The 25,303-nt window shown below is 25.4% G+C and overlaps 1 protein-coding gene across 1 annotated transcript in view; it reads left to right on the forward strand.

Moving 5' to 3' along the window:
- The window catches only part of LOC112592811 (limbic system-associated membrane protein-like), a gene marked incomplete at its 3' end in the record, with an annotated part of 454,015 nt that overhangs the window by 423,366 nt on the left and 5,346 nt on the right, over positions 1–25,303 (forward strand). The window contains exons 2-3 of the mRNA XM_025336962.1: positions 5,690–5,818; positions 17,674–17,874. Of these exons, the coding sequence (XP_025192747.1) occupies positions 5,690–5,818; positions 17,674–17,874 (330 nt within the window). The remainder of the gene's footprint in view (positions 1–5,689; positions 5,819–17,673; positions 17,875–25,303) is intronic.

Raw genomic sequence — 25,303 nt, forward strand, 5'->3', positions numbered from 1 at the left:
TATAAGAAAGATGGTTTAAAATGATTTTAAAGCATTTTGTATTCAGTGATAGGAAAAATACATTACTTCGTGTATTTCAAATACAAAATACAATAGATTTAAGAAAAAAACATGAAATACTTTTTTTAAATTTTAATTCTGTTAGAGAATTTTAGTTCTAGTAAACTATCATCGTGTTATTATACACATATAATGAATAAATTATGAAAAATATTAAATATATTATCAGTTTTAATTTAAAAGTAAAATATATTATATTCATCAAGAATTTTTTAAAATAACGTTTAAAAAAATATAAATTTTTCAAATATTGTATCACTCATCCTCATTCGATTCGATGATTAAATAGCCTATGAACATTTGTGTGTATTGTATTTAATAAACAAATAGAGAATTAAAGGGTAGTCTTAAAAATCAAAAATATTTTTATAATATTATAAAATTTGTATAAATTGTGAGCAATGCGTTTTTAAAAATTTAATGCGAGAATAACAGTATAGAGGACAAAATTTAAACTCACTCGTTCCTACTTTGTCTATGATACTATTACCCATTTTAAACTACACAATACACTCAAAGCAATACAATGTACATTAGTAAAAATGTATTTATTTTCACGAGTAAATTGAATTCGTATACACTATATACTTCACTGTTCATTGTACTTACTTAATATACAATAAACACATTGTTATAGCACACTCATTCACAGGGGCTTTTATTATCAATCGAAATGTACACACATAATATTTTTACGCCATCCACACCAAAATTAAACTAAAATAACTTAAAATGTTTAATTTTTTTTATTTCTTCTATAAACATTTAACTAAAAAACAACCGGTTTGAATTTTGGATTAAGCTTATTAAAATTTTAAGGAAAAACAATTTAAAATAAATATACAACAAAAAGGGAAATTTTAATTTGGTAAAAGAAGTTTTTTTCGCCACGAAACATTCTCCAAGCAGTACAAATAAAAATTCAGTAATTTAAAAATATCGTCTATAGTATACATATTTAAGCATTCCAAAAATAAAAATTTATATAAACACATTATAAAATTAAAGAAACATTCCCCAAATATATCACCTTATATATAAATTACATTTGGAATATTTAACAATTTTATTTTTAACTGAATCCCAATATTACATTCCAATATTATTCTACACATACACGTCTACGAGTATATACTAAAATAGGTTTATATTCTGTATTCGATGATGCTAAATAATAACTGCCCTGTACAGCAGCTGTGAATCATTAAATTATATAAGAGCAGGGACAGTGTGTGTATGTACCTAACCATTATTACAATATGAATATATGAAAATACTTATTTGACGATAATAATGTGTGTCAGTATATATGTTTTATTCCTTTATAGATACTAGAATATTTTGAATATTATTGCACTTCTGAAAAACAAAAAAATACTTATTAAAACGATTTCGACCACTGAAAATAATACTACTCAAATGAGTTTTTTTTTTTTTTTTTATTATTTAACAAAACGTATGACAGTCTCTATCCTATGTTTTTAAAGGGGATTGCAGTGACTCAAGGAGGTATTAAAATCTGCATACTCGACCAACAGACAGTGTTTTTGTATATTCATCTGCTTTTCAACTTTTCAAAAGAATTAATCTTTTTTTTTTTATATTCTTCTTCTACATTGAAGCATAAGACGAATACAAAGCGGCGAAATAATTACATATTTCTACCGTAAAATTATAAAATAGTAAATAATTACGAATCTATATTGATTAATATCATTATTGTTCTTTTGATAATATTGTAAAACTATGAGACAATTAAAAAAAAAAATCATAAAAAACAATTAACTATATCAGTTAATATTAACATTAATCAATATTTCAATGAAATATAAAACACAATTAACAACATTGACATGTGCATTCATTTGTTCTCATCGTATACGATGTAACATCTATTTCACGCGTAATATATTTTAACAGACTATTTTAGGGTAAAAACGTCGAAAAACGTTTGTCTCGTCGAAATACTTTCAATTCTAGTTCACTATACAAATTCGTTAAACCGTTTTATTTCTTTCTTTCTTTCTAAAAAAAAAAAAAAAAAATAATAATAAAAACTTTATTAAAAACGATTCTTATGGTGAGGCAATTCCGGAGTTGTTCACATAGTATTATAGGTACCCATGACAAAAGTGTTCAATGCGATTTACTTTACTATCGCATTCAAATGGTTGAGGATTTTACGAAAATAAAAACAAAAGAAGAGCGTCAAAGCTTATTATTTATTTAACATACAACAACTATGCACACGGAAACGCGTCCAACGGCATAATACATTTAAAATGCGCAAGGGTTTCAAGGACCTAAGGAGAAAGTCTTGTACCCAAACGGAAACTGTGCCGAAATGGGCAAAAAAACAATATTGCAAGTGTGTAACATAAAACTCTTTGTGAGGGGAGGTTATTATACTAAGAGGGACGACAGCAACAATGACGCTCAGAATTGGTAAACGCAAAGGGAGAGCACACACTGTTCTAACGGGTTTTTAAAAGGTTACATTCGACCCTTACACCGAACACTTCATCGTTTTTAAATATTGCATACGACGTGTAAGGAAAAAAACTTAAAAATAAAAATTTTATTTTTATTACACGTCTATGGCCGTAAAAGTGGATATATTCCTATTGTTTAAGCGCCTGGACATCAATTATTTATAGTTAATTCATATAATATAGTGTTACTCAACACCTTTCGACCAAAGGGAAATGGTTTTTATTGTTATTATTATTTTTGTTGTTTTTATTGTAAATTCAATGTCCAAAATCTATTATTGTTTGACCATCAATTGAATTACATTATTAATTAGAAAGCTCATTGTAAATTGATAAGCATGAATAAAATAAAACATTTATTTTAAAACGCATATCAGTTTTGTTTAAATGTTTTATATCCATGATATATCTTACACTCGAACTACTAAACAATAGTCAATAAACGTGTGATTGTACGCTGATAATATTGTACATTTTACAAAATTCAGAGCTTATTAGATGTGCAAAAACGAATAACTATAACTTTCTTTAAATTTGTGACAAATGATATATTTATTCTAAACTTTTTAAAAAACAAAAAATCTTTTTTTTTTAACCACTTATTGCAATTATAAACATAATTTTATAATTGTATTTTATTATATTTTATAACCTACATGAGCAATGCAATGGTTACCAGAAAAACTGCTGATTTAAGAATTATTTGATCTCATAGAAAAAAAAGTGTTCAACTGACCATCTTATTCTATCGAATATTATTTTTTAAATTGTTCGATCCAGGGTCTATAACAGTTTTGTAATTTAATTTATTATTTTATTTTTAATATATACTACTTTAGCTTTATAATTAAAAATGAAAATGATCATTAAGTTTTAAATTAATTTTCCATTAAATTTAAAAACAAGACCACACGGTTTCGTTTTTTAGAATGCGATAATAATCGGTTTCAAACGTAATAAAAAAAATGGGATAATATTGTAGCATCCACCTTTGTAATACACTCGTTCTGAGTGACCAACCCAAGGTGCAAAATGTTTGCCTTTTTTAAATTAAAATTACTGAAGTATACAGTTATACACGATCATTATGATTAAAATTGTGAAAAGTTACATAGAATAACATAAATAATTTATTTTATAACATTAATTATACTGAAAAAATAAAATAAAAAAATAAAAACATGATAACCATCTTAGACTCGTTAACCACTATAATACCGTGTTCAGTGTATTACTGTGATTATGGTAAAAAATGAATACCTACAAACTGTATACATTACCATTGTCGTACGTACCACAACGGTTGGAATACGTTTGACTTTTTGAAATATCACACCCCATTTATGATAACGAAAACCAGATGGATTTAATTTAATTTTTTAAATATCGTCGAATCGTCGTTATTTGCAACACTGTAAGTTAAATAAATTATTTCTACGCACTAATAATTTCGTCGACGCGTTATTGTCAGCTACTTATGAAAATATAATATACGAGTAGATATAATGTAGTAAAATATTTATGATCGCATTGCGTTTTGAGGGTTTTGTTCCTTCACACATATTTTATTTAATTTCCAATACCTATATTATCAAAATGTGAATACTGTATTTTATTTTAAGATTTCGCTAAAAAAATGTTGTACGTAAATATATTATATATATATATTTTTTCAAAAATTAAATTACATTTACCATTTAAGTTGTACTTTATTATAATTTATAAAATATTCAATAACTATATAATATATTTATATTTATTTTACATTATTAATATTACATGCGAACATGTCTAAACTTTGCATATTTTTCACCTAATTGTCTAAAATAAGTATATATATTAATTTTATTTATGTATATATATATATAGATATATTATGTTAATTTTCAAAGCCAATCATTCATAATTCATATATCAATAGATACCCACATTATAGTTATATAAACTGCGAAGATTATTTATGATAATTATTGAACGAGAAACATCGAAATAAGATAAAAGCGAATTTATTTCGGAAAGTTCTCGCATCTCGTATTCCTAGTTTTTGGTTTTAACAGAGCTTAAGAGTTAAAAAGAAAAAGAGATTCTCATTTTACTTTTTTTCATTTCAGAAAGCTTACACATACTATATAACTACTCTTGCCTGGTTAATATAAAAAGACTTTTCTCTTTGAATACTTCAATATGCAGTGGTGTGCGCATACAAGACTAGCAACTTATATTGGCTGTGGCACGGATAAACGATCGATTTAAATATAATTTTTTTTTCTTTCGTTTGAATGATCTTGGTGCTTGCCAAAGTAAGGGAACTATTATGAGATAAAATGTCGAAGGATATGTCATGGGAATCGGTTGCACATTTGATCACTGCATGTACCGTTCCCACGGGAGACCAAAATATATTATTTGGCCTTATATTTATACACTACATTTAATCTCATGTAAAATTTAAAACTGTGGAAAAGTAATTTTTGTCGTTTCGTTTGAAAATTCAACATGACGTAAATTATTCATACATTTCTTGTTTGTATAATTTTCTTCAGTGAAAATAAATTAATGTACTATTGATTGAAGGACATAAATTAATTTAAAATCGAAAACCTAATGTAAAATTAGAACTATTAAACAACATTGGTATTATAATATGATATTTAGATTATTGCTCTTGTTTCAATATAACTTTTAAGTGATTAATCAATGGCTAAGATTTAACAAATAGTTATATAGATGTTTAATGACAAAATAATGCAAGAAAAATGTATGTACATACTATACAAATATTATTTCGAATCACAACATTTTATATGAATGTTATCATGTTTTTCAATAGACATTAATATAATAATTATTAATACTATTGATATATTCCTTGAATTATTGAAATTTAATAAGTTGATTATTAGTGTCTATGCAAACTACGGAAGTCAATTAGGTGCTTTTAGTACTATAATTTTATTTTTCAAATGTATATTTGTTTTTAAACATTTATTTTTACATTTTCTCTACTAAACACTTTATAACTAATTCCATCCTTGAAATCGGATTAATGAAAGAAAACATTTTGTCAGACGTATAGCCTATTACCGCTCATGAATCGATTTAATTGTTAATTGTTATAATTTTATTTTATTTTTCAGAATTGGACAATGCCGATTTGTATGTACCAGTTGATCCTAACAAGATTCCTAAGTTTTTGAACAAGCCGAGCACATACCAAGTCGTTACCAAAGATACAATTGTTTTACCATGTGAAGTTTATAATCCAGGTAAACTTTAGTATTTATTTAGACTTAAATATTCAATTGTATTCTATAACCTAATAGTGTTTTGTACCATCTACTTGCATGGTTATACCGAAGATAAATCGTTCGTTTAAAAGTACAAAAATAAATTACTAATATATATTAATAACGTAAGTAATTTGATATATTCATTATGCGATAAATGCTATTGTTTGAATAATTTATGATTGTTGACGAATATTATGATAATTTTGATCGTCATGACTCATACTTGGACACGAATAAAAGTCTTAAGACTAAATGGAGCAAAAAAACCATTCGTTTTGAAATAATTATATGTGATATTTCTCAGAAGAAAGTTTTTAGACCATTAAAAGCGTTTTAAAAGTTTTGTACAGTTTTCTATCGATAGGAAAATAAACACTAATAAAAAAAAAGTAAATAGAACTTAAAATTTTTCATAATTGCAAAATTAATAGTTTTGAAAATGTTTGCAAAAAAATCATGTATGTACTTATACTATACTTTTGGTAAAATTGTTAAACTTCTTATACAGACAAAATATAAACTATTCTCATATTTTAATTTAATGGTAGGCACTAATAGAATACTCATTATGACACTTATGATATTGAAAAATGTGTATGAGTATAAAATAAAATTCATGAATAACATAAATATTTAATGTACAATTTATTATTCCCTACTTTCCTATATTTTTATCGTATTATCATAATGAAAAACAAATCACTACAATAATATTTTCGTTAGATATAAAATGTGTGTATCTTTTATTTGTTTTTGAATAAATATAAAATAAGCTCCTTGTATTTTTTTACAATAAGAAAAATCTTTAAAAATGTATGTATAAAATTGTTTTTAAAATTTGTAATTTTCTAATATAGTCTTTATTTGAATACACAACTAACGCCCATAACATTGACTTTTGACGTGCATATATTCATTATCCATTTGTATAACTTAAACTTATGTACAAAGTACGTATTAAATTTCCTTTTACCAATTCAAAAGTCAATAACCATCAATCTAAATTCATATTGTAAGAATACGTTACTAATACGTAATTATGTGCTTAAAGCTAATATATCCCTTAAAATCCTGTGAACATATTTAATTATTTATGTTTAATATTTATTATTACCGTCGTAAACATTCACTACAATTTCACTAACAATTCAAACCGCTATAGTGCATTTAATATTGATATGGAAATTTAATTTGGCGGTCATTTCGAATGAAATGCGTGCAGCAATTTAATGCGATTGCACTAATACGGCGGGTGGATGGTTCTCAAAACAATTTAATTGAAAATTTATATGAGTTCGGCGACGTATATTTCACTATAGAATCTCCTAAAATCGTTTACATACTAACTTAGTTTCGCCCATTCATGCTTATATATAGCTATATCGCCAATATTGACCAAATGATATTATTTCGACTATAAATTCGATCCATAATAGAAGAAGTTTGAGGACTTATCGACTAAAGTTTGATACGCATAATATTTATAGATTTATTTGACAGTGGATTTTGACATTAGGATCGGAACGCGAGTTCCTAAAAATAAATATTTAGTTTTAAAACAGAAAAAATTGTATGATATATTATTATTGTCTTCCTGTTCTAGTTTTGTCTAAAATATTTTTACTTACACCGTTATTCAGAACCATGTATTTTATTCACGCTATCCACTGTACGTTTTTGAAATAAAATAATTTCGACAATATTGTTATTTTGTCAATAAATCGCACCGTCCGTTCGATCATATTAAGTCAAAGTTGTAACACAAAGCAAAGTTTTTCAACTCAACTACACATTTTTTAAGATCGTTAAAATTGAAAATAATGTTAACTCAAATGCAAATATAATATATATATATATAATTTAAACTTTTTTTTTATGAAATTTGTTTTCAATCAACTCGTGTTATATTAAATTTTAAATGCTAGTATAATGCATCTATTAAGTGTATTATTATTATTATTATTTAAAAGAAAAAATAACTATTACAATTCGTTACAACTTTTAGCGATAAAATTACAAAAGAGTCGTTAAAAATCTTAGTGACATGATAGGGAGTCGCAACCTTCAAAAGGCTGAACATTTCTGGCATAGAAAGTAAAAAGAAGGTATACTATAGGTTTACAATATAAACATTTTACCTAAATGTTTTTCATTATTATCGCGTCTCAGTTTTACTCTACAGCATAATATTATTATAAATATTTACTAAATGTATTGCGCAGTAAGTTCGTTCTAGATGCGATAGTTTTTTTTTTCTGCATACAATTATCTCTGGTTTAAAAGTTCATACATTTGATAATATTTACATTACATATTTGATGTTATTATTTATTTATCTCTTTTATAGCGCTGAAAATCTTGCTTGGTTCGGTTCTTTTGTTCTTATTGTATTTGATTCGATGCTATGGCAGACAGGACTATTGACGATATTTGCTTTTAGTAACTAAATATTTACCGAAAATTCGATAGAGCAATAAGTAGAGTTTATTGTTATTAAACGATAGTATAAAAGGTAATGCAATCAAAATATAATACGGCTAAGAAACAAAACGTATGTATTATAACTTATAGGTATATAGATGAGATGATAACAATAAATATAATTCAGTTGTATGATATATTTTATATATTTATAATTTCTTCAGCATAATTTTCAATTAGCAGTGCATATTTTATACGAAGAATGATTCACTAAGCATGCTCAATCCTATAATTTCTTTCAATGATGAATTTATTTAATGTTTGAGTTTTCAAGTTTTTAAATATACTTAAGTACTTATAAAGACCATATTTTAAAATTTTTGACTTTTTTTAAACTACTTAATAGGTGTCTTTATAAAATATAAACTAATGTTTTATTAAAACGACAACCTTCTTTTTTTGTTTAAATTATTTTATGAAAAGTTGTTTTAAAAACGTCGATGTATCTACCAAACTATTATTAAATGCACTTCAAAATACAAACGTGTAGCATTTTAGTTATTAAAATATTTATTCATTGAAAGTAGCCTTAAAAATGATTATAAAAATATAATATTACAATATTAGATCTACTATTTATTATACTTAGATCATTTTCACAAAAATAAAAAATAAAACATTTTGATAGATTATTATTAATTACTAAAATGTTCAAATCACTATAGCCATTAAATTTTCTAATCTAATTATCATAATCCTCTTATCCTCAGTGTACTTATTATATTAAAAACTTCGCATTCGATTTTTGATACATCGACATTTTCAAAAAAACTGTCGATCAAATAATTTACAATCTTGGTAATTTAAAGTATATGTTTAAATTATAAAAATAGGATTTTAAATAATTACGATATTAAAAAAAAAAAAAAAAAACATGAGGAAGTGAGAATTCTTGGTAAATCATCCTATATACATAATGGAAAATCTATTGGGTAACACAGTAGCAGACGCTTTGCTATTCATTATTTTAAGTAGGTATTCTTGAACATACCTTTAAGCTGTTATTTTTAATTAACATAATAATATTACCTATATATTATGACAGTTAAAGTCCGGTGATGAAACGAATGTGGTCTTTAAGAAGTGCTTGCTTTTGGCTTCTCAATATGATAACCAAAAACAATAACTAAATGTTGGTAATAATTATTGTAATTCGTATTAACTTAAAACGTTTCAATTAAAAATAAATCTTATTTAATTTTTTAGTTTGGGGCTGGGTAGAATTTAGATTGTTTCCGGGTCATTTTAGGTTCGTTTTGTCACTGACAGTTGCGATATCGTCTACAATTGCTCGTCAAGTCATACGAAAATAAACTATTAGGCACGGTTTTGTTAAGCGTTCGTCTGGTCCATTATCGCCAATAAACAGAGTAGGTATGCTTTTTGCGTTCGAACGCTGCTTGAGCTATTTGGCGAACATTGAAAATTCTCAGCAGGTCGCACTCACTCCACAAAATAACGATTGTTTATCCGCAGTGGTAACGGATAGTGGATACTACACCGCAACCGCGTCAGCCGTATTATTAACATTCGTTCGTACCTACCTACCTATTTTATGATAATAATATTGTTATTATTAGTAGCATTATAATATAATTTATTTAAATCGCTACGGAGAACAGTATATAATTCGGTTTCACTTGCACCCGTGTCAATTACGGTCTGTGAGCTGTTACAGGAATAATAACGGCGGTGGCTGGTCGCGTACGCCCATCATTAAATTATTATCATTATTATTGTCCTCTATTCCAACAATATGATTCGTTGTTTGATAACCGAAAATCATTCCTAATTATTAATCTACGCGGGAAATCGCGTTGCTATCATGCATCGCATGGACAATCCCTTTACATCACATTGCGAATGCGATCGTCTTGTAAATATTTGATTATATTATTATTATTATTATTATTATTATTACTAAACTATAATAGAATTTGGGCGTTGTGTCTTTAACTTGTTTTTCTATCATAAATTTGAAGCTTTATGCTGTTACTATGAAATATTCTTTAATGTGCTAACTTCAATGTACGATAAATACGTAAATTTTTATTTTTACTTTAATGTTTTTTTTTTTTTCTTACAAAATGTTTTCTACATGTACTTACTTACATGCTTGTGGAATATTTGAAAGGTGATAAAGCATACAATATTGTACAGCGCAAGGAAAAAAAGTATTTTCCTTTCCCGTTAGTGCATATACTTGTTACGCTTTGCCTACAAGTTCACAACAGCCTTTTTTGTAGTATATATTGGTAACTTTCCCTCTATAACAGTTATATATTACTACACTTTATCCCCCCAACGGAATAAAATAAATTTCGAGTGTGCCACTGTAGGCCATCGTTGTATTCTGTTGTGATACGTCCCAGTCAAGACGGCACCGTGCGGTCATAACAGTATAAAATATTATATTATATTATAATATCATGAGTCATACACACATTGGGGTCTGTATTGTGAGAAAAAGCTCATCGGTCGGCAAGAACGGTTAACGGAATGATTTTTTTTTCTTTTGCATCGGGCAACCGTACGGTGTATCATACTGTATTGCGGTATTATTATGATTCGGCATAATATTATATTATGAAGTTTATTTAATGTTTATTGGCCGTGCGCCACGCCGGTTTGTAATATAACAACCTACTCGTACGCCATTTTTTTTTCTTTTCAAGGCAAAATCGCGAAGTCTGTAATAAATAACGAACCGTCTTATCATTTCGGTGGAATGCACGAAAAGAATACATTCATATTACAATATACATTATAACGGTGTGAAACGCGTTTCGTAATAGGACCAAAATACTAATTGAAAACGATATCGTGACGCCGCCGATTGGAATGAGATCGGACAATCAAATATACGCGTGTCCAAGGTCGACGGTTTTTCTTCAGTCTGAGTGCCGCCGCGTGTGTCGGCGTGAAGTTTATAATACAGTGTGAGCGCCCAGTCACTTCCCTCCCACCCCCATCGTCGTATCATTAACGCGGGGCGGATAGGAAAAACCTCCAAACTTTCTGGCCTCTCGAGTTAGTGCCGACCCTGCCTACAGCCGCTGTCGTATATCATTTTTATTAATAGTCGCCGAACACGCGATATCGTTTAAAAGTATTAGGTACGCGTGTAAATCTTTCCCGTTGTATAGTTGTATAATAATACGGCCGAGTCCGTTTAGCCGCCGACACGCCGTGCACGCGGTCCGCAGTCAGTCCACGACGGCTGTAAAACAACTGCTCCTGTAATGATAATGTAATGTGCCATCGCGCGGTCATGCTCTTAATGAAATTAAAACCGCCGTGCAAACGGGGGTTTTTTTTATTTTTTTTCGTTCGAGATACGTTTAATAGTATTATTGTACGCACGTCGCCGCGGACGTTATTATTATTATTATTATTATTATCATTATCATCATTAACCGAGCTAATGACAAGGGTTTTGTTAAGCTATATCGTTCCCCGAGTCCATGTTTTTTTTTGTGTTTTCTTCTCTCCATCAGCACTCTTTTTAAATCCGACAATGCGTCGACCGACTGCCTCTCGGCTTACGAAACGCGTGCCACGTCACTATAATTTAAAATGCAGCAGTGTAATAAACGCTAAATTAAATAAATCCGTAAGCTAACAACCAAAAGCCGTTCGAAATCGGAGAAACACGATATTTCCTGGAAAAGGCTGCTTATACATGTGCCTAACGTATTTACTTCGTTTTATATATTATTATCCACTCTAATTGGCCGGTTCCGGTGTTCGCTATACAAAATTTTATTTATACCTGTATACATTATGGTTGTGGCGATTGATGATTAAAGTAATAGATACATTCGAAAAAATATAACTTAATTTGCACACCCCAAGAAAATAATTCGATAACATCTAAGTCGCTAACGTAACGACATTATTCTATAATAATTATTAATTACACAACACAGGACGTATTTTTGAGACGATTTGTTATTGTTTACACTATGAATTCGTGAAATACATTTAAATATTCAGTATTCGAGTAGGTAGGTACTCTAAAATAATAATAATTTTATTTTTTTGTTTATTTGATACTTAATTATACCTAATTATCAATTACGCTACGCATTTAAAATTTCAAGAAAAACCAACTTTGAGTTATAATATTTCACAATGCCGATGATATTCATAATTTCCACATGCAATTATTAATTTATAATTATTACAATTTTTAGTCAAATAGCTTTTAACTAAACATTTTAGTTTGATATTATTTGTCCATAATACATATATTAAACATATTATAAACATATTATAAACATATTATTTGAACGTTGTAGGTAATAGATATTTTTTATTGATTAGAATTATAATGATTGATGAAATACTATATGCAATTATCAATTTATAGTTCCATATAACCAGATACAACGTGTATATAATACAGATTTTAGGATTTCAATTTTATTTTGGTTTCATTTTCAAAATTTTAGAATAGTTTTATTTGCTTTTAACCTTATTTAACATATTTTATTAATAATAAAATTATTAGAAATTTGAAAACAAAAAAATTTTCTAGAAATATTTTTCCCATACATTATTAAATTTACATAAGTGTTTTAAATACCTGAAAACTAAATTTGTATTTTATTGAACCTTGTTCAATTTCTACTATTATTTGCAACAAAATATACTTCTAATGTGAAAACGAAAAATTATTTCCATTTAAAGAACTTGAATAATCGAAAAAATGTGAAAAGGCAGACATTGCTTACACGCAATGTATGTAGATTTAACTATTTAAGGCATGCCATTCTTTCGAGTGGTCCATACAAGTGGCAGCAGGTGTTTTATCATAATTCAATTTGAAATTGAATATTATCATGTTTAAAAGACGATTCCGACCAGTATTCATTACACATATTGTGTTTTAAAAAAACAACATGTTTATAAAAGCCCTTTTAATTTATAGTACTACATTATTTTTGTATCAAATAACATTTAAATTAAAATTTTTATGTTATAAAAGTAAATAATAATATTATTAATGTTGTGTTTATTCGTAAAATGTATAAACATTATTGTGTTTCAATAATTAAATTTTTAAATGCTCTCAACATTTTTAATATTAAAAATGTTTATGATTTTTCAAATATTGTATAAATTAAGAATAGTTATTAATAATTTTATTGGCATTGCAGGAAATTAAAGTGCCTAGTTCCTTTATTTTTTAAAAACAAATTAAAATATTAATCTTTGTTACAAACTATAAAAAATACTTCACATGTGTTCATCTTGATAAGTTAAATAGACATTCTAAATTTAAAGTTTTTTGAATTAATATATTATATTTTATAAACTTGATCATTTTAACCTTTTATTTTTTTTAAGATAAATATAAATTAATATGTGATAATATTATTCTCAAAATATTTATTTCCATGATAAACCGTGTAATTTTTGGTAATTTTCACGAAATACTATATCAATGCTTCATAAATTTAAATACCTATTTTACTATAATACTTTGTCTATATAATTAACTAGAATCAATTTTATAGTATAAACTTTACTTAGCAAATTGGTTGAATAGAAAAACATTTAAAGAGTAACAAACTACATAAAAAAAAAAAATACGGATATGGTCGATCACTTACCGGATATGCAATGTAATATCGTGTCAGTTTATATTTTATGTTTAAAATTGAGGTTACTAATGAGTAAAATATATTTTGAATTATATTTCTTCGTATGACGTGTTATTATTATAAAACAATTAGTTTATAATATATTCAATTTTAAAAAAAGTTACACAAAACAAAACTTTATGTGAACAATAAAACGGTATGCCATAGGTTAACTAATTCAGTAATATAAATAATAGATAAATACTATATTATTTTATACAATTGACAATCAATACACTATTCTTATTAAAAATATGAAATCTTCATTTAATCAATAATAAATTCTAATTTGGGTTTTCGCCAAAATTAGTAAGCAAACATTTAAAAGTATATTTTATTTGTTTATTTGTGTTGTCTATTGCTATGACTAAACAATTTAAAGATAACTAAAAAATCTAGAAAAACCGTAAAATATTTTTAAAGAGAATAGTATAACTGTAGTCTATATCAAAGAAAAATTTAAAAATAATATTCTAATGCTTATTAGTGAAATTCTAAATGCATGGGTAAGGTGTGTTTATAGTTCACATCCTTTGAATTAGATACAAAATCGAAATGAATATGTTAGTCATAAAAAACAACGTAACTACACTGTATTAATATTAGTGTACATCGTGGGGTCGATGAATTCAACAATGAACAGTATAAGCTACAACTTATAGATCACGAATAACGGTAATCTAAGATATCCTAAACAATGCAAGACTTACAGAGTTGGCTGCATAGTGTGTAATTACAATCCCATCGTCTGACAAATGTCCCGTAACTGAAGTCTATTGTCCTAAAAGATTAAAACGGATTTTTTCCTTTTCTAGTCAGAATGAGAACAAATCAATGAACAGTAGGGTTGTATTATTTTTCTGGACCTAAATAGATAGACGTTATCTTCGAAAATATACCTACTGTTGGTTGAAAACATTTTCAAAGCAATAAGAATATACGTTTGTTCGTAAGCTATTCACTAAAAAGAAAAAACCTAAAGAATTCTCCAAGGATAAATTATAAGTTTTGATTTTTTGTTCATCAATAACAAAAACTAAGTTCACGATGGTTTTTCTAATTATAAATTATTTTTCTTAAAGTAAACAGTAGATCATAAGTAGAACTTTTATATTCTGAGTGAAGCAGTGAAAAATATTAGTTTTACAATAACTTATTTTTTTTTTTTATTTAATATTTTCATCATTATTATTCTGTATATCTAAATACAATTTATTCATAATATGTATTATGAGTAATTAAAATAGAACAAAAAACTGTTTCCTTACACTTGTAAACAAATAATAATATTTTATCATTTAATTGTTATCAATATTTTAGATATTTTACTTTAAAAGAATAAATATATTATAACTAATGATAATTATTTCCATGGTTTAATTTAAAAATGCTAATTAAAGAAAGTATTAATAGATAAGGTGTTTTAAATTTTTAACTCGTGATAATTTATATTCTTACTCAGAAACACCGATAAATACAATATTTTAGTTTTTGTTTAAAAAATTATTAAAACATTTATAACTTTAAATTTTGGTGTAGGAAAAAATTCGAACATTTTAATAATATCAACCTTGTAATACTTAAAATTAGATACCAGAAAAAGTATAGAATTGCCCGACAACTTCTTCAAAACCCTCAGTTCAACCCATGACAACACCAATAAAATAATCTCATTTTTAAAACAAATTAATATGTACAACCTAATTTAAGAAACCATTGTATTACTATATTATGTGCCTAACCAAATACTTTCATTTTTTATTGCAAGCTAATAACTTTAGCTGTTGAAGCTGTGCCATGAATAAAAAAAAAAAAATTCTTATAATTTAAAAAATATTCAAATCTTTCTTTATTTTATTTTTGTGAACTTGACACGTTATTTTTTTTATGTGTTACTATATAATTAAAACAAATAATTTATTATGTACATATTAACAGTATAATTATAATGTTCGAAAGTGTACACAAAATAATAGTTATTTTATAAAATTGAATTTTAAAAGAGAATTAACACAATTTTTTTAAACAATTTATTACTTTATTTATTGTTTATTAACTGATGTGCTGTGTTTTAATTTTGTATCTTTACTCTAAAATTAGTTGTATGTGGAAACTACTGAAACATGGACTTGATCTCATTTCAAAAACCATGTAGTACAATGAAAGAGATTGTTTTATTTGTAATTCTCGTTTTCATCAGAATGCTTCATTATTCTGGACTGGCGAGTTTCTCCATTTCGAAACATCGGACAAAATACAATTAATCAACTTGACAAGAGCAATTTTTATAAACATCATTCTATACATCTTTGTAATTGTATAAGATTAGGCCTGGACTACAAAAGTTAATCTCGTATCACAATTTGCTTTTTTCAGAAATAACCATGAATATTATTGAAATTTAGTTACAGCAATAAAATCTGTATACAACTAACAACTCCTACGATAAATATGGTTGACATGAGAATTACTGTTATGTAGCCTTGTAGGTACTATAAAACATTATTGATTTAGGGCTTAAAATCCTATGTTAACACACGTGCCATTTAGCAAAATTATTTTCTAAGAACTGTATTTATTCTAATTTAATTAATTTAGTAGGTATCCTTCTAATATATTTCCGTTTTAAATAAAAACAACAACCAGTTAACTCCAAAACCCTTTGACAAATATTTTTCAATTTTATTTTTTAGAATACTATCATAAAAGTCTGCGAATGGCAGTTGATAGTTGCTTATTATATTTTGATATCTACTTACTCTTGTTGAAATTAATTTCAGCTATAGTTTGATCTCGAATAATCAATTATATTAGATAATTATTTTTATAAACTTATAATATACAACAAGATAAGTTCAAATGTACTTTTTTATGAAAATTGAATGGTTAACTATTAATTATTAAAATATCCAAATAAAAATAGTTAAATTATAATGGAGTCGTAATGGATTGCATAACTTTGCCGTTCTCGGGATTGGTTAGATTAATTTGCAGTAGTGAAATGAACATTTCGAGTTTTCATTCACTTAAACTCGAATATATTGAATAAGGTTTAGAAATGTTAATGTACTCTATTATGGTTCCTTGGGTAATTTGTAATTATGCAGTGATCCAGTTATAAATATTTGATGGTTGGAATTTTATATCAAAATATTTATCATTATTCATTATAAATTTAGTGTAACAAAAATTCAAAATTTAGTATAACATTATATTTGTATCATGTTCAAGTATTACAGTTACAAGATTTTTATTATTTATACTTAAGAACCATTGATATTTTAGTGAAATACTTACAAACAATATACACACTACTATATATTTTTTGAGGACTCTCATATAGACTATAATATCTAAAAAGCAGACATGTATAATGAATAATTATTTTATCCACACGTATATATCAATTTTGGCTATTATATGTAATTTTTTAAATATGTACCCAGATTTTTATACTTAATCCATATTTATTTTTTTTTTAATAAAACACATGGTACTGATTAATATGATAAATTACTAAATGGATCATCATTACAGTTAACTAAAAACAAATAATTCACAATTATCATAGTAAAATGCGCATAATGAATATTAATCATTGTATATTATGTAGTATTACAACATAATATTTGCATAACTTAAAGCTAATTATAATTGATTACTAATTTTTAATAACTTATATTTATCATGTATTTCATTCAGAGAACTTTGTGTTGGCTTGGAAAAAAGGAATAGCAATTTTAACCGCTGGTACCACTAAGGTGACCCCTGAAGAACGTATTCGAATCGTCGAAGGATACAACTTGGAAATCCGAAATGTTCAAATCAATGACGCTGGGAACTACATTTGCCAGATCGGTACACTCGAACCAGTAGAATTAAAACATACGCTGCAAATACTCAGTAAGTATAAATATTTTCTTATTAGCTTTGTTTATTTGTAATACAATGAATGATGATGTACACAATTTTAAACCAATAAACCTAATTAAAAACGTACAAATAATGAACACTTTTTGTCAGTAAACTTAAAAAGTTTTTGAATAATATAAAGTTACTGTCACGATAGTAATTTAATTATTATACTCGAAAGAATTTAAAAGATTTTGTTTAAACATTATAATATTATTATTTTTCACTTTAAAATCAATTAATAATGCAATAATGCTCATGAATAATTTTGTTTTATTGAAAAGTCTTAAGCTTTTATTTTTTTTGTGTGGAAAACATAATGCAATATTTATTACTGTAACTATAATTAAGAATATATTTTTTTTATCCTTATTTTGAAGTATGCCTATAGGAATGTATTATTTTTTAATTCTGTTTATAAATACATTTTAACACACATTGAACAAACATGAATATAGATACAATTTAAAATTAAGTTATTGAAAATATTATAAACAAAAATATACAAAAAAGTATGTTATATCTAAACTACAACTTCAGATGTGCATTACTGTTTTATAGCTAAGTTGTTTAAGCGCATAAGTAGGGTTGTACAGATTATTTTTAATGATTAGTTGTTAAGATTCAAACACCACATTGGTAAATACAATACGTCATAAGAGCGTGTACTGTGCATAGTAAAAAATATACCCACAACTGTAGTGTACTTGATTTGCCTGCTTATTACGCCGTGTAACTGTAATATTTTTATTGAAATGAATCTAAACATTTTAATACTTATTGTTTATCACTTACCAAGGAAAATAGAAATACTGGCTTTATTAACGCCACCAAGACAAGATAAAGGACAATTTGTATTAAATAGCGAGCAAATAATATTAATCGGTGTTCAAGTTTGTTACAATTTTGTTATACACGACAAACAGTAAAATTAAACTCTTTCAACTCTTTTTAAATAAATTGTTGTAATATTTTTTCTATTATGGAAAACATAATCAACAATTATACTATAATAAATACTGAATAACTTAAAATGTGTACGTTAATGGTTGACAAGACGAATACATTATTTATTTTCTGGGTTTTTGCTATACAATTATATTTCTTTATTGTATGTATATTTCATTTAAAAAAATAATAATGACCTTTATTAAGTTTTAAGTGTTTTACATAATTACATAATTTGTTAATTTACTTTTGTCAATTATATGGAAAATATATAACACTGCTTTCTGGTTATTATAAGTTTTAAAATAAAAATGTATGTTGTTTTTATTTTATTTTTATACTAATGAATAACTTACTAATTTTGATAAAGAATTATAAAATAATTTAACTTTTAATGGTATTATTTCATTATATATATACATTTTTTTTTTTTGTGTAATGGCTTATTTACTGAATTTAAAGAATCTTAAATGAACAATGTCAAAACACAAAATCTAAAAATAAATTTAACAATGACAGTTTTTAATAATTATAACATCTGTGTATACTGATAATAATACCTAATTATTCTTCTTCGTTCAACTTGTTTAGCAACGATTTAGTCACTCAAAATTAAGCAGGAATAAATTTTCAATTTTCAGAATAATTGAATAATAAAATCGTTTCATAAAATACTTATGGTTGTAACAGAATTCATAAAAATATTATTTGTGTTCAAAATTTATATTTATTTTCTGACAAATAACTGTTAAATTTGATAAAATAATATACCGAAAATACGTAAATAAAGAAAACGTCAATGGTAAATAATATCTGTACATAGCGTAGTATTGACATTTAGTTTTCGAAAATGTCACAAAAGAAACACCTAAGTAAATCATGTCACGTTTTGGGTGTTTTATAATAAATCTTAGACTACAATAGTAATAGTGTAGTCAACATCTGCTGGATGATAGGTATCGTTTTTTTTTATTTTCCTGGTGGAAAAAAATATTACCAAAATAAATAGCATAGAATATATGAAGCAAAAAACAATAAATTGGAAGTATAAATAAAGTATAATTCAACGAATTTACAGAAACCTGATACTTGTGGTGAATTGAATGATGGCCATTGCGGCCAGAAACATTTTGGTTATACGTTCCATTTACATAGATTAAAGTCCATTTGTAAAACATGGTACAATGTAGCGCATGTTACCGTAATATTTTAGAACGATAAATGTATGTGCAATGTAATCGTTTTCATAAAACAAGTATACAAGCAATTATCTGATAAAATTATAATTTTGCAATAACTTGTTTTTGTTACTAACTTAAAATTTAAATGCGATACAACGATTCAAAACTACTTTAACACATAATAGAAGCAATACTAAGATTGCTTTGAATATAAATTATAGCAAATCACAATTAAAGGGTACTGTTTTAATTCGTAGAACTTAAATTCATGACACTTTAGATAAATATTTTTTAAGGAAGCCATGGAGACGAAATATTGAAATAGTTTTGTTTCTCAAAAAACATAATTTATAATAGTTCGTGTAATTTTCCCTTTAAAATTAAAAATTAAAGTGAAACAACATACATGCCTATTTATAAAATGTGTTGATAAAATGTATTTTAGTATAATTTATTTCCATATATTTGTGATATTTAAAACTCTTTTGAATTGAAAGTTGAAATTCTAAAAAATAATTTTCAAACAAAACAAAACAATAAACTTTACTGTAAAATCGAACACTGTGGACCATGATTTACTATCAAATAAAAATATAATGTGTGTACAGTTATTAGATCTTAGTATTGTCCTTGTTAGTCTGAAAAATACGTAGGCTGTAATGTATATGTAAACGTGTACAACGAAGGTGATAGGATATAATATGCTGAACATCTTTTACGCTCAACCGCCCTTTCACCCTTAGCGAATCTATTCTTTTGTCCAGTTTTTCAACACCCCTTAATAGTATGAAATCCTCTTATAGTGTACACTCTTACATCATTCGTTTGAGTATATTTTTCTTTTGATACAATGAAACTAGTATTGTAAATAACTTAAATGAGAAACGTAATCAGTGTATGTTTATTGATAATAATTTGCAGAACGATCGAAATTTCATATACAATATATTGTTATCTTTCACGTAAACAAGTAGAAAAGTTGTGACCATTTGGTTTGAAATGCATTTATTTTATTTCGATTACGAAGTTGGTATGTACAAGTTTATATAGTTAACTGTTATATATTATGTTGTATTCTTTCTGTATGCGATACGGTCAAGCAGAATGTTAAATGTATAATTGAATATTTGGCTGTCATTTCTGTGTAGACATGACATCTTTCTTTGAACAAAATTACTTTTGAAACTATCGAAAAATCGTGGATTAGTGGAGGGGAAGGTGTGACAATCGAGTATACAACACAAACCATCTCCCGGAAAAACTTTCTGCTGGGCTGCTGGGTGTGAACTTGTTTTCAAAGTTTTACTATTAAATCTAAAACACTTGAATGAAAAACAAAAATAAAACATATCATTTACTTGGTTTTGAGAATTTAGCTTAGATTAAATATTCGTGTATTTTGACGAATTAAAATTTCATACATAAACATAATTTTATATAATTAGATAGCTACCGATTTTACTGGGTTAAAATTCATCAAACCTTTTTCGTTTACCGTTTTACTTCAGATGAAATATATTATTTAAACATAATAAAATTACAATGTCCATTTTATGATTTTCTACTGCTTAGTCTTAAACGTATTTTTGATGATAACAAAAAAAAAAAACTTAAGGCAGATTCGACGAATATTTAAAATTCTATTTAAATCCAATATCGTTTAGTTTTATAGTTGGTATTCATCTTTATTTGTTTTAATCAAAATTATATCTAGAATTAATAAGAAAGTAAATCATAGTTACAAATCTTTTAAATTATTATTATTTATATTTGTAAACATTTTATATTTGCCAACCGTAATAATGTTATCATTAACCTAAGGCAATAATTTAAATAAACAAAAAAATATTTGATTTTCATGAGCAAAAACTAAATAAAAGTATGATTCACTCTATATTAATATATAGGGGTTAAAAAAAATAAAAACAAGTTATAAAGACTCTCCGAGTCTTAAAAAATTTATTAATACAACTTTTATTGAAAACAGTCAAGTAGTTTTCGAATCTATATTGGACTCACAAACAAACATTAATATATATATATATATATATATATAATATTATATAAGATAGATTATAAAATAATGTGTAAATATTTAAATACTGCGTAGGTATATCAAACTTGCATTTTATTTATTTTATAATATTTTTATTCTTTAACAATAATTTGAAAAACAAATATAATTAATAATAAGTTGAATCATATCAAAAGTATAAAATCCATATAAATAAAAATAAAACATAAAATACGTATATAAAAACTTTGAATAAATTTAATAGAATATCTCAAAAATAAAATATTACAAATCGTCATCATAATTATATTTTCTATGGTCTTTTTAGTTTTTTTTTTTTTCAAAATAACTATCAAGTCTTCTTTATTTTAATATTAATACTTGAAAATTATGTCTGTTTCCAATGAAAAAGAACTGTGCTCTTTCACAAGAGAAGTAAAAATTTAAATTATAGCACAATTATTCAGTTATATACCTAAAGATAGAAAAATTCAGATTTTTGTGATTCAACTTAAAATACTTTGAGCGGAAATTTATTGAGCTCTTAATATATTATAATCTTACCTGGATTAATTTTTCATGAATATATTCTTTTTTATTTTTATTAATATTTTAATTAAAATAGTACAAAGTATTAATTTTTAACAATATAATTAGTTAAATATTTATACAGTTATATTTTAAAGCTATTCCAAGATATCATAAATAAAATAAAACCTTACTTTAATTTATAATTAAAGAAATGTTTATTTGAAAATGTTTTTAAATTTTTTGGCTTTGAGTTTGCTTAATTTAAATATTTGTATTTAATCCAGAAAGAATATAGTTTAATATAATATATTTATAAATTACCTTAATCTATCTATATACTTTAATCCTAACCTAACCGATGGATGATTATATTTATACTTAAGACTTTAAGTACTATTAATACATTATTAGATATTTTAATGTATAGATTTTAAGCTACACTTTAACATTTTCTTTTAAAAAATTTAAACGTGAATTTGTATTTTAAATATTTTGAATAATATTTTATTTTTTTGCTGGTAACAGAAATGTGGCTGTTATTCTACCTATTGTTTATACTATTTGTAGACTACTGTTTGTTGTATGATACTACTTATTTTTGTATTGTTTTTTGAGAAATAAAATAGAAACTTATTTAATACCCAATTAAACAATTATTAACATAAGAGATGGATATCATCATCAATAAAAATATACAGTATACACCTGTGCACAAAATAAATGTTTTCCTATACTATACTAAGATGTATTTATATGACTCACATTTAGTTTGCAATTAATTAATTTACTAAATTAAATATAATACATGTTAAAGTTTTTAAGAAATATGAAACTGTATATGTTTCAAGCCTACTTTCATACGATAAATAAAAAATAATCTATTTTTCAATAAAAAAAAAATTGATGAATTATTAATAAATATATAATTACTTATTATTATTATTATACATTATCGTATGACTCAAATTACATGAATGAAATAATTAATATAAATATGATTTTAAATGGTACGTAAATCGAATATATCACAGTAATTGGCAAATTAATTCCACCAAAAAATATCAAATAATTTGTTTTTCGAATATCCAATAACATTGCAACGAAAAAAGACGTAACATCACTAATCAAACTCTACTGCACCAAAATTTATCAGGTAAACTGGAAATAATTTTACACAAAACTCTGTGAATTAAAAAAAACTTTTTCCACGTGGAAACTTCCTTCAAACCTTCCTAGCAAGTTTGAAGTCATTTTTACAAGACTCCGGATCGGACACACACAAATCACTCACGACCATTTAATGAGTAAAAACGACCCCCAATATGTCTATCATACGCCACCCTACTCTCGATCAAACATATAACGATGGAATTTTGTACATATAGGAAATTCAGAAAAAATGTAAAACTTACAGAACATCAATCAGAATCTCTTGGCATAAAATATCCTCACTAGACGAAAATTACAACTTGATAACTAAATTTGTAAAAAGAAAAATTTTAATTATTTTTCTTTCAAATATTCGACCTTGCCCAATATGAAATTTTAAATTACAACGAAAAAATTATGCCAAAGCATTTTTGATAATTAATAAAAAGCTTTAAACTTAACTTAAGTAAAACTTTATACTAAAATATTAAACTCTTTGATATAGATGAAATTTTAATGATTATAATTAATAATTTTAATCATGAAGAATTTCTTATTTTACGTTTTGATATTCAATTTTGTTAATGTTTTTAAATTTTAATAGATTCACGCTACACTTGTTTTTTGTTTTTATAGTAAAAACGAGTTGTGAGAAATTTGGACTATATTAGATTAGATTACTTTCAAATACCCTTACAGTAATAATAAACAAATGCATAGATTTATTCTATAAAAACAATTTTTTAAATTAGATTAAAAATATGTATATATATAATATATTAGTTGGTAAACCATTTATTATGACTAAAATACACTGTGAAACAAAATTTAAAACATAATTAAAATTATCAGTTACCAGTTTTAGTTTCCATACACTTTATATTACATTAAAGTATCCACTATCAAGAACGGGTATAACCTTTATTTATTTAGAGCTACACTTTATGTTTACAAAAAGCTTCAATAAATAAGTCCATTGTGATAGAAAATAAAGCAAGATAGAACTTTAGATCATTTTTTAAATTTAAAGTCTGATCAAGTTTAAAAATATTTTGACAATAATGCAATATCCAATAACATATGAACACATTTTTTAGAAAATTATCAAAGTTTCATTCTAAATGCATTGAATTGACGTTGGAAAGTTTTACTTAAAGTGTATACTATCATATTTTTAGTTTGTTTTGAAATTCTTGATATATTTTTCCGATTTCTTTGCAATAGCATCGATATTTTCAGATACTTTTCACATCAATCTTAACCAGCAATATTCTTTCGGCATAAAAAAGGAGCTAAATGTTTTCAAAAGCCAGAATCATATAAAACGTTTTATATATACTGTCTATATTTTTTTATATTAAATGATTAAATACTTAATAACTATGTAACTATAACCAATATTGCATCGCTAAAATATATTTCTCCGAATTCTCACTATGGAAAACATTTCGATATCCTCACATCGTCAAATACAACCGTTAACAGTTATATATAATAGGGGTATTGAGATCAATTTAGATATTATATCTGTATGTATAGGTAGTACCCTAAAAGTTTCCTAGCACTAACATCCCATGGCCAAAACTTTCATATTTTT

The sequence above is a fragment of the Melanaphis sacchari genome, unplaced genomic scaffold, assembly GCF_002803265.2.
Source record: "Melanaphis sacchari strain LSU unplaced genomic scaffold, SCAv2.0 Contig195_pilon_pilon, whole genome shotgun sequence".
Lineage (NCBI taxonomy): Eukaryota > Metazoa > Arthropoda > Insecta > Hemiptera > Aphididae > Melanaphis > Melanaphis sacchari.